General features: G+C 41.7%; 1 protein-coding gene across 1 annotated transcript in view; it reads left to right on the top strand.

Moving 5' to 3' along the window:
- Positions 1-10,732, top strand: part of HPS4 (HPS4 biogenesis of lysosomal organelles complex 3 subunit 2) — a 75,559-nt gene extending 64,827 nt beyond the window's left edge. The window contains exon 12 of the mRNA XM_053702087.1: positions 10,621-10,732. Coding sequence (XP_053558062.1) covers positions 10,621-10,625 — 5 coding nt within the window. The 3' untranslated portion in view covers positions 10,626-10,732. The remainder of the gene's footprint in view (positions 1-10,620) is intronic.
- Positions 10,733-11,691: the final 959 nt, after the last annotated feature.

An 11,691-nucleotide genomic window follows, 5' to 3' on the forward strand; every position in this document is an offset into this window, starting at 1 on the left:
CGGATTGGTACAGAGCAAATGATACCCACGGAGTGGGTTTGGAAAACAATTAAATTTGCAGATAAGATTTCTGATATACGGTAGAGATATGTTAATGAAATGCTATTGATAAAAAGTGTATTTGGGGTAGTTAGTTAGTAACAGGCATAGAAAATATTTACTTACAGTGGCCCTTTAAGGATCATCCGATCAAAAGAGCACTTATTTAGAATCTGTTGGTATCTTTGACAAAATTCTAAATTCTCTTTGAAGAAAGTAGGTTGTAATCTTGACCGCATTCCCCTCGGGATACGCTTAAAGGGACAGTTAACCCCAAAATTTTCTCCCCTTTAAATTATTCCCAATGATCCTTTTAACCTGCTAGAGTGTATTAAATTGGTTACAAGTAGCTCATTTACTCCTATTTCAGCATTTGAAATAGCTGATTTAGCCTGTGGTATCGCCACCTACACTGAACAAATTAATACTGGAGTATAGGCTATTGAATAGTCTAAGTATACACAGCCAGCAGAAGAGATTACAGTCTCAGTGGGATGCAGGATAGTTAAGTAATAAAATGATCATTTTCCATTGTTCTCTCTATGTATTGAGCTTTGGTGTTCCAGCCAAATAAAAGATAAGGAAGCAAGTCTCTTTACACAAACTTAGAACATAATGAGATCTGATATCACCTTTAAGTTCAACCTATTGTAATAGGCTGTGGTTTCAAAGCACAAAATCAGCTACTTCATATACACAAATAAGCATGAAAATGGAATTTCTCAAATATTTTATACTCTGCAGTTGGTATAACAAGTCATTTAAAATACATTAATGAAAAACAATTTTCAGTGTACTGTCCCTTTAATCCGGTGGTATTCAACTAAAGTAGATGGAATGTAGCTGAATACTGCACTGTCTTTTAATAAGTCTCTCCAAATCCTTTGAGAATAGATCCTTATCTGGTGCGGTTAAGAACTCCCTTGGTCCAGATGCGAATGTGGCAATGCGTGCTGCATCTTCTTCAGAGTAGGAAAAGGGCACCAGATTCAGAGGTGGAACTGGGTGTACTGCCTTTTTCCGCCATAACTTAAAATAGAAATAGTGCAACCAAGCACACTGAAGGGTCCTCACCTCCACAAGGGGACAAAAATCAGCGTTAACAGCTCTTCACAAAAATAGAGGGAGTTGAACCTTCCAAAGTTGAGTGTCACAATCCCCACCTTGTCCACAGGTGTATAGATACATGCAAAAAATAATGGGCAGACACTCACGTAGTTCAGAATAAATCCACTTTACTACAACAAGGGCAGCAGTACAACAGAACAACATTTTGGGGCTTGCACCCCCTCCTCAGGCTCAATACAAGTGAATACATAATCCAACCCTTAAATAGCCAAACAGCCCCGCCTCCTTCATTCATGAAATCATCAAAATCTTACTATAATATACAATTTAAAGTGCCAACACAATTTAACAAACACCAACGCAATAAGGCAAAACCAAAAAGAAAACACCAAAAAAAGTGATCACCATTAAAAAACAAATATCTAATATAATGTCAAAATGTATCATAATTAATAATACACAAACTATATAATAATCATAATACACAAACAATATTCACATTGTCATGTTGGGTTTGCACGCCAGTAGGGTACTAAGATTGGCTTTTTACACCCGTTGTTAGCAAGCAAGCGATAACTTTTTACTTTCAACTTATAATACGTGCGCAACCTGCTCGATCGTTAGTGTTAAATAGTGCTCCACTTGTAATCTGACCCTAAATAGGCCGAACACTGATATATATATTAGCAGCCATCCCAGAATTTCTCCAGATGTGTATATATGTGTGTGTGTGTGTATATGTGTGTGTGTGTATGTATATATATATATATATATATATATATATATATATATACTAAAAAATTGGCATTATATATAAATAGTACCAGAATGATCAGTCACATGACACTACAGCCTGTATGCCCATTCATTTCCTTCTTAATACAGGGAGAGTCCACAGCTGCATTCATTACTTGTGGGAATACAGAACCTGGCCACCAGGAGGAGGCAAAGACATCCCAGCCAAAGTTTTAAATACCCCCCCAATTCCCTCATCCCCCAGTCATTCTTTTCCTTTCGTCACAGGAGGTTGGCAGAGAAGTGTTAGAAGATTTCGGAGTAGTTCCTTAGGAAGGGTATCTGCCCTTAGAGATAGGACTGGAGTTTTAAGTAGTCTCGTCAGCCTCTCAAAGAGAGCATTGATGAAAGTTAGATTCTGGAGATGCAGGTAGAGTCTTTCTGCAAAGCCATCCAGACTCATATTAACAGCTCCTTAAGCAATCAGCGTTGACAAGTTTCGCTGCCTGCTTTCTTCACTCAAGTCCATGTCAGAGGCACTGCTACAATCAGTCAAACTAGAAGGACCATGTCGCTATTCCATGGCCTAGATTCCGGTAAGATCGTTTAATTTTTACACACATGTTAACGATCGAAGACAGGGTCTCAGTGGGACTCCTTTATCTTTATGGAATTGTCAGGTATCTGGCTTGTTTGTGTCTGTACCTTTAAGAACAGCCTGTAAGTTTCTCCCTAGCCCAGCACCACCTGCTAATTATTGAGTTTAGCTAGTAGCTCTGCTACACACTGCACACGCCAAGGTTGCGCTCTATTCAAATTTCTAAAGATTCCACTCGTTATTGTGGATACTACTAAAGTCACGACTTACTAGGATTTGCTATACCTGCTCTTGGCCGGAGTAAGAGGATTCTAACAACTGTAACAAAACTACTACCCTGAAGACGTCCGGATTATCAGCTGTTCAGCGACTTAAGCAAGCCCTCTGTGATTGCAGCCGCATGGACATTAACCGCTGTATCAAGTGAACCGGCTCCTTTCACTAACTGCCGCATCCAGCAGCTTTGTCTTTCAGCCACGCCAAGTAAGGGTTTGCCTCCTGTACTCTTACCTGTTTGCTGCTGTTATTGTGGACTCACTTGCTTTCTCTTGTATTTGGTATATTATTATGCTGGAGTTATCGGGTGGCCCCGCCCCCCTCTGGCCGTCATACAAACTGTCTAACAAAGCCGCAGCTGCTCTGGCATCTCACTCGGCTCCTGACTCTATACAGTGCTGTTACACTGACAACCCCTTAGTTGCTCTCCTCACAGCTCCCCACTAAAGACATTGGCAATAACTGCTAGGATTAAGAGAAGATCGTCCCTTCTATAGCCAAACCTCATCGCTTCTTTCTCTCTGCTTCAATTCCAGCAATACAAGACACTAAGTGTAATCTCCTGTAACCAACATCTTTACATCAAGAATCAGTTCTGTTCCATCTTAAAGGAACATACATTGCCAAATAATAATAAGATCTGCAATTGAGATTCCAGCCTCACCCTTAATATAAGTAGAAGCATTATTTAGCCATCTGAGCTGACATGAATCAAGGGTTAATATCTCCTGAGGAGGATTATTGAACAGTGTTTTTTTTTTTTTTTTAATCATGTTTAAGTGATTTTGACTGCTTATGTGTAAGAACGTTTGGGCTCATTGGCTGATATGCACTGTACAGGTTATTTTTCATTTTGAGAGCTACGCAGTTCTTTATTAAGCTGGCGCGCCTTTTCTTAGCAGGGGCGTTCATGCATGTGGACCCTGTGACCGGGAGTGGTCATGTTTATTTCCCGCTTCCGATTCCTAACCAAGTGTCTGCGTAGAGGAGCGTCTTCTCTACCTCTCTGGGTCATAGGAGGTGGTGAGTACCCCAGCCATTGGGTGTATAAGGTGCCAGTTGTTTTTTTTATATTTCGATAATATAACTTGGAGGAGTTATGTAGGATTCTGATATTTTAGAGGGGGATTTTAGAGGGAGACAGAATTTGATACCTGTGTATATTATGAGGAGGCCCTGGTAACCCAGCCCTCTCAATTATGTTCTGTATGCCGCAATACGGTGTTCTCATCAGCCAATGTTGGGATGTCAGAGACCACTGAGCCATCTGCCTCTGAGGATTCTTCATCCAATGAGGTGTGTTCCCTAGATTCTTCTGATCCTACTTATGCAGTTTTTCCGAGTTCCACTCCCCCTTCGCCTGTTAGGGGTTTGTTTCTACACAGTTCTGCAGGGCCATCTCTACGTCCTTAGTGATGCTACTTCTTCCTGCTGCGTGCAAGCGAAGTATTAATCCAGGTTCTCCTGCCTAAGGACCATCAGTTAAAATGACTATTGTGTCCGATCAGTCCTCTGGGGATGCGGTTTCCTCTGAGGCTTCAGAGGTAGAAAGTCCAGGGTCGGAGTCTACTGACTTGAATCCTCCGACTGCATAGGGCATAGCATTTGGATTTAGATTGGCTCACCTTGCGTTTACTTCTGAAAGAGGTCTTGGTGATGTTAAAGTTTCCCAGTACTGATCCGTCGGTTGAATCTCAGTCCTCTAGATCAGATAACGATCTTGACTAGATGAGCGGAGAGGATCGATGTTCCTATTCCTTATCGTCTTGATTTACATTTTGTTTTATTCTTTATTAGAATTCCAGTTCCAAGCTCTATGGGGGGTTGTGTCGTGTGACAGGCTGGACCTGGTTTTTGTTTGCACGCTCCCTTTTTCAGCTACCATATTTGGACGCTTGCCGATTTTCTTTTTGCCTTCTATCCGGGCCGGATAGTTTTCAGTTTTTAGAGCTCTGGTTTGTTAAAGAAACTCTTAGAAAGAAGTTTCGTCACATGGGATTTTTGATACTATCGACTTAGTTGGTCGAGATTGTTGTAGCCTTCTGGTGGAAGCATCTAGATCTCTGTTTGGGGTGATGGTCCCCCGATAATTGCGAGACAAATTTCAAGCCACGGAGCTTATATTCCTTAATTTGATTCTCATTTTTTCTACCATTGCTTGAATTTAAGAATTTCTGTTTAGCCCTTGAGGGTTTTGGCAGATACGTCGTATCCTAGATGGTAGGCAGGACCTGTTTTGGGTACTAGTTAAGTTTCATCCTTTTGAGCATATCTGGTTCTTAGGAACCGTATCTTCCAGCATACCTCGTTCTGATCCTAGGTTTCCTTTTTGGGATCTGGGGTTTCATGGGGCAGTATCCTGCTCCAGAGTTTACAGTAGCTCCTGGGTCTTAGCCTTTTGGTTTCTTACCATCGGCTGTTAATAGACTTTTAGGGATTTTCTCTTGTCTTTTTGATCCTCAGAGTTGTATCTAGACTTGAGTTTCTGATGTAGACACCAGGGTGGATTCCTGGATGCTGTTTTGTCTTACAGACAGGAAGTTTTTTCCTGAGATTTTGCGATATGCCCTCCAGTCCCCCTTCTGGTCTTCATTGGCCTGGGGGTGGGGGTAATATAGTCAGCCGAGGCCGAGTCTTTGGCATGGCGTTGTTTCCTTTTCTAAATCTGTCTTAAAAGACTTTTATAGGGATTACCAGTTGGGGGATTTGATCCCCTTTGTTCCGTTCAGACCTCTCTGTCTTGATTTGCTCTTCAGGGACGATTTTGACTTGTCACTTCAATGCCTTTGGGTGTCCTATGGGGGTCCGTGGATCAGGAGTTTCCTTCCTTTTAATTCCTATGGTTCCGCAGCCGAGCATTCTGCCTTGAGGCTTTGGTCTTCTGGGTTCGTACCAGTTTGTACCACTACGGCTCTTTGTCAGCAATCCACTAATTGAGCGGGCTCTTCAGGAACATATGTTCCCTACTATCTTATCTTGCTTGAGGGTCGATATCTGATTGGAGAAGCCGATCAGGCGTCCTTACCTATCCCTGGTTTCCTCTTAAGTTCTCAGGGAGATGTGGCATAGTGGTTAGCTCCACTGTTTCTGAATCAGAAGGTTGTGGCTTGGAATCTAGGTCAACTTCTGTTTTTTTTCTGCCAGAATGTGCTTCTGGTGCCAGCTAGTATCCCTAAGTAGGATGTTAATCAGGGATCTTCAGACAGACCTTTTGGATCCTCTTTTTGTGGCCATGTTACTCTTTGTTGGAGATGGTTCGATCCTAGCATAAGCTAGCGTCAGGTGAGACTGATTGCTCAGTTTATGTAAGCAAGTTCGTATCGTGGTTTAGGATCTTCACCTCCATGGGTCTTGTTGCAGGGATCTTTGGGGTCGGGGACTTTTTTGTGTCATGGAATTTTATTCCTCTGTGGCGGATTGCGAGAGAGATTGTTGGTCTTAACTATGAGAGGGTTTTCTTAAAGGCTACGTTCCTTTCCATTGACGCATAGTTGGTCCGTCGTCATCTATCATAGGTGTAGAGGACCACCCTTGTAGGGAGGAGTTAGATCATTCTGGCTCTCTATCGGATTTCAGGAATCTGTCTTTATTTTCCTCCAGGATGAGCTGGAGAAGGGCCTTCCTAGCGAGTTTTGGCTCGAGTAGGCCTTTTTGGGACAGATGGCTGTCTTATCCTGATTGGGTACCTTATCTGCCAAGCATGCGGTAGGTTGCGAGTTAAATCCAGCGGCAGTCCTTGCTCCTTCATTGTGGGCTTGTAAGCAGTTTTTCGATTCCCTGATTGTTCTTCTGTTTCAGAGGATCATTGAACTCTCAGACGTTTCGTTCTTTTTGCTTGGGCACTGACTGCGGTCAGGCCAGTATCTTCAGAAAAGCTCCTGAGACCTTTCCGGTTCCAGCTTGTATGGCGGACATCATTTCTAAAGAATGGGAGAAACCTGGGACACCTTTCTCTTTATCTGTAAGAAGATGTTTCCAGTTCCTTACTCTCACCTGGAATTGTGAAGTTCTATCCCCAAGGTGGATGGAGCAATTTCCACTCTCGCTAAGCGTACTACTATTCCTCTCAAGGATAGTACCTCCTTCAGATACCCCATGGACAGAAAGATGGAGTGGTACTTGAGGATGTTCCACCAGATGGGGCATCTTTTTCAACCGTCTGCAGCCGTTGCTGCCATCTATTGGTGTGATTCGGAGTTGATACAGGTTGAGACTCTGTTACAAGATATACAGGATAGGATTAAGGCTCTTTAGCTAGCCAATTCCTTTTTTTGTGATGCTAACATGCAAATCGTTCGTCTGAATGTTAAGTCTTCTTACTACCAGGTTCTTTCGCGAAGAACTCTTTGGTTAAAGTCTTGGTCAGCAGACATGGTATCTTTATCTTCTTTCCTTTTCCTTCAAGGGAAAGACATTGTTTGGTCCAGGCCTGGATTTCATTATTCCACAGTGACTGGAGGGAAGGGCGCTTTCCTCCTTCAGGAAAAAAAGTTAGATCCAAAGGCCGCCAATCTGCTAATTTTCATCCCTTTTTGATCAGTTAAGGGTCAGCGGACTCAGGCCTCCGCCAAGGAGGATCAGCCCAAGAGTACCTGGAAGCCCAGTTAGTCCTAGAACAAAGCCAAGCAGTCCAAGAAGCCCTCCTCTGATAATAAGTCTGCATGAAGGGACGGCACCCTATCCGGGACCGGATAGCATATGGGGCAGACTATCCTTCTTTAAGGGGTACAGGATAGGTTTCAGATCTCGCCCTCCAGATCCATCCATTGGTCCAAGAGGGTCAATTCATGACCACTAATCAACCTGAAGGACGCATACCTTTATGTCCCTATCTGCAAGGATCATTTTCAGTTTCTGCGGTTTGCCTTTCTAGACAAACATTTTCAGTTTGTAGCTCTGCCCTTTGGTCTAGCCACTGCCCCAAGGATCTTTACAAAGGTATTGTGAGCTCTCCTAGCGGTGGCCAGAATGCGAGAAATTGCGACTGCTCCTTACCTAGATGATATTTTGGTTCAGGCTCCATCTTTTCCTTTGGCAAGATCTCACAAAGACTCTGTTCTGTGTCTCCTTTTGAAACACGGATGGAAGATAAATCTGAACAAGAGTTCCCTGATCCCCAACACCACAGTATGTTTTCTGGGAATGATCATAGATTCGATTTCAATAAAAATCTTCTTGACGGATCAAAGGCGGTCAAAGCTTCCATCTTCAACCTCTACAACTATATGTATGCAAAGTCAGTGGAACGGCAACCACTCCAACCTATCCCAACAGATCATCCTGGACAATCATATGACTTTCTCTCCTGGTGGCTCTGTCAGGACCACCAGTCTCAAGGCACATGCTTTTTGAGACCATCTTGGGAGATTGTGACTGCGGATGCTGGGAAGCAGTCTGGGGTCACTTGAAGGCCCAGGGAACCTGGTCACCGGTGGAGTCCTCCCTTCCAATCAATATTCTGGAATTGAGAGCCATTTTAAATGCTCTAAGGGCATGGCCTCAGATTCCAGTCAGACAACATAACTTTGGTTGCCTATATCAATCATCAGGGAGGAACAAAGAGTTCCTTGGTGATGAAAGAAGTGTCTCGCATCCTTCAATGAATGGAGACTTAAAATTGTCACATTTTGGCCATCCACATAGTGGGGGTGGACAATAGGGAAGCAGACATCTTGAGCAGACGGACCTTCTATCACGGGGAGTGGTCTCTTCACCCGAGGTGTTCCTTGAGATAACTCTCAGGTGGGGGTTCTGGAGATGGACCTCATGGCATCTTGTCTCAATACCAAACTGCCCAGATACGAGAGATCCTCAGGCAGTGTTGGTGGGCGCACTAGCAGTTCCATGGAAGTTCAAGCATTATCTATCTGTTTTCTCCATTTGCTCTCCTTCCTCGGGTGATCGCCCACATCAAACAGGAGCGGGCCTCTGTGATTCTAATAGCTCTGGCATGGCCCCGCAGGACCTGGTTTGCGGACCTAGTAAAGATATCTTCCTCTCCTCCGTGGAGGTTGGCTCTTTGAGCATTCCTTTCCTTTATTAAAATATAGATTCTCTGAGACTGAGTGGAGATTTACCGCCTGGTGCTGTCCAAAAAGGTTTTGCTGATAGGGTCATTAATACCCTGATCCAGGCTCGTAAGCCGGTTACTAGTCCTATTTACAACAAGGTGTGGCGTACCTGTCTGGCTTGGTGTGAGGAACAAGGTTTCCCTTGACACAAGGTGAGAGTTCCTCAGATTCTTTTGTTTCTCCAGGATGGTCTGGAGAAAGGGTTGTCAACAAGTTCTATCAAGGGTCAGATCTCTGCCCTTTCAGTGTTATTGCATAAGAAGTTAGCTAATCTTCTGATGTTTACTATTTTGTTCAAGCCTTGGTAAGAATCAAGCCTGTGTTTAAACCAGTTGCTCCTCCTTGGAGCCTTAATCGTGTTCTTCATGTTCTTCAACAGGCTCCATTTGAGCCTATGGATTCTGTTGACATTAACATTTTGTCTTGGAAGGTTTTGTTCTTGTTGGCTATTTCTTCTGCTTGCAGAGTTTCTGAGTTATCTGCTTTGCAGTAGGGCTGGGGGAAAAAATCGCAATTTAAAAAAAAGAAAAAAAATGTGATTGCGGTTTAATCGCGATTTTATTAAAAATTACTATAACACCTTAATTTTAAAATAAAAAATGTTTATTTAACACTACAGAATCTTACTGTACATGTTTCTCAATGTCCAATACACTCTTTGAGCATAAAAATACAAACCACAAAAGAAGTTAAAAAAAAAAAGGCAGTAAGGCACTTTAAAGTATTTGTACAATACTCACTTTATTGCTCACAACTTTGAGCTGTCCCACCGCCACACCACCACTTGACCACAGCCAAACCACTCCCAGATGACTCGTACACACTCTTCAATCTCTTCCAAAATGGCTGTTTCGTGGGCATTCTCAGGTCCACCCACGGCCGCACACTGGTCCCCCTCTCATCCTCCCTCTCCGCCTCCGTTTTCAGGACGATATGAAGATTTTTAAAAAAAAATTTAATTGCGTATTCTCGCGGTTTTTAAACCGCAGCAATTATTTGCAGTATAAAACCGCATTCCGCGATTAATCGTGCAGCCCTACTTTGCAGTGTGATCCCCTTGTCTTGTTTTTCATGCGAATAAGGCTGTTTTACGTACCAAGTTATGTTTTCTTCCTAAGGTTGTCTCTGATCATAATATCAATCAGGAGATTGTAGTGCATTCCTTTTGTCCTAATCCCTCCTCTCAGAAGGAGCTTTTGCTACACAATCTGGATGTAGTACGTGCTTTGAAGTTCTACCTTCATGCAACCAAGGATTTAAGTCCACCTGCCTTAGTTTTCTTCCCGGTTCATTCTGTGTCCTCTCTAGCTTGGTTATTGGATTCCCAACAGTACCAAATGAATTTGTGGACTCTCACTGCCAAGTTATGCTTATCGGTTAAATTCTTTTCTTTCCTGGAAGGGAGAGCCCACGAACCCGCCCTATTATTTTAAGGCGACGGTTTTTCCTTATCTTCTGGCACCTCTATACCCCTAGTGTTTCACATGTTTTTCCTTATTTCCTTGGCTGAATGACTGGTTAGTAGGGGACGTTTGAGAGATACTAAAATGCGTTGGCTGTGGTGTCATTGCCTCCCCCTGGTGGCCAGGTGTTGAATTCCCAACAGTAATGAATGCATTTGTGGACTCTGCCAGGAAAGAAAATAATTTATCAGGTAAGCATACATTTTGTTTTTTGTTTTCCTATATTTTATTGCCAACTGTTCTTTATATAGATTTTGCAGAGGAGTACAGGGCTGAATCGCACAATATATTATAAGAGTTATTTTTAGCTTGATATTAATTCTAATATAATAATTGATAGTATAACGAGTTGTATGTTTTGGTCTTCCAGTTTGACAGCACTTTAGCTTCACTCAATGGTTTGGAAGTTCATCTGAAGGAAACTTTGTCGGTAGACAACAGTATTGTATCAAAGGCTACTTACCTTTTCACTCATTATGACTCCATTCAGAATACCCTCACTGGTAATGTTGATTTTCTTTTTTTATATATATACTGTATATGTACATATATATTTATCAGTATATGCAGCCATTTAAAAAGCACACACACAAAATATAAACCATTATGTACTTTATGTACAACATTTTCTTCTTTGTTGTATTTTAAAATATGTGACCATATTTTTAAATCATTTTATTGTGCTGGTAAAATAAACCCTTTCTATGCTTGTGAGGTATGTGATTGTCTACCTATGTTATCTATTGGGAGATTACCTTTCTATCCAACAGACCAGTTGTGGGTAAAACATACCCTTCCACTTAGCGTCAGTCTCAGTGTAAACAGCTTATTGCTGTTTTATATGCATAACATAAATTGGATATTAAAGGGACATTAAACTTAGAGTAGTATTTGTGAGTATATAGTAGAGCTGCGCATCTTCACTTGTCTCACGATTCGATTCGATTACGATTATCATTGTAACGATTCGATACGATTCGATTCTACGATGCATCGCGATGCATCACGATTACTGCCCATGATTTTCATGATCTTGTTCTATTCCATATTTTATATATATATATATATATATATATATATTTATATATATATATATATATTATATATGTGTGTGTGTATGTATGTGTATATATATATATATATATATATATATACATACACACACACACACACACATATATATATATATATATATATATATATATATATATATATATATATAATAATCTTTTAAACAACTGTGTAAGATGGAAGAGCACTTATAAACATAATACTACAATATGCACAGAAATGTATCTGTAGATTTATTTTACAAAGGAAAATATAACCAGCAGCAGTGTACTCACTCAAACATTCTCACGGAGTACATGCAGACATCTGAAACCTGACCCAGAGAGCATTACCAATAGACCTCCTCTCACATGTTCCGGTCAGGAATTTT

The sequence above is a fragment of the Bombina bombina genome, chromosome 2 (assembly GCF_027579735.1).
Source record: "Bombina bombina isolate aBomBom1 chromosome 2, aBomBom1.pri, whole genome shotgun sequence".
Classification (NCBI taxonomy): Eukaryota; Metazoa; Chordata; class Amphibia; order Anura; family Bombinatoridae; genus Bombina; species Bombina bombina.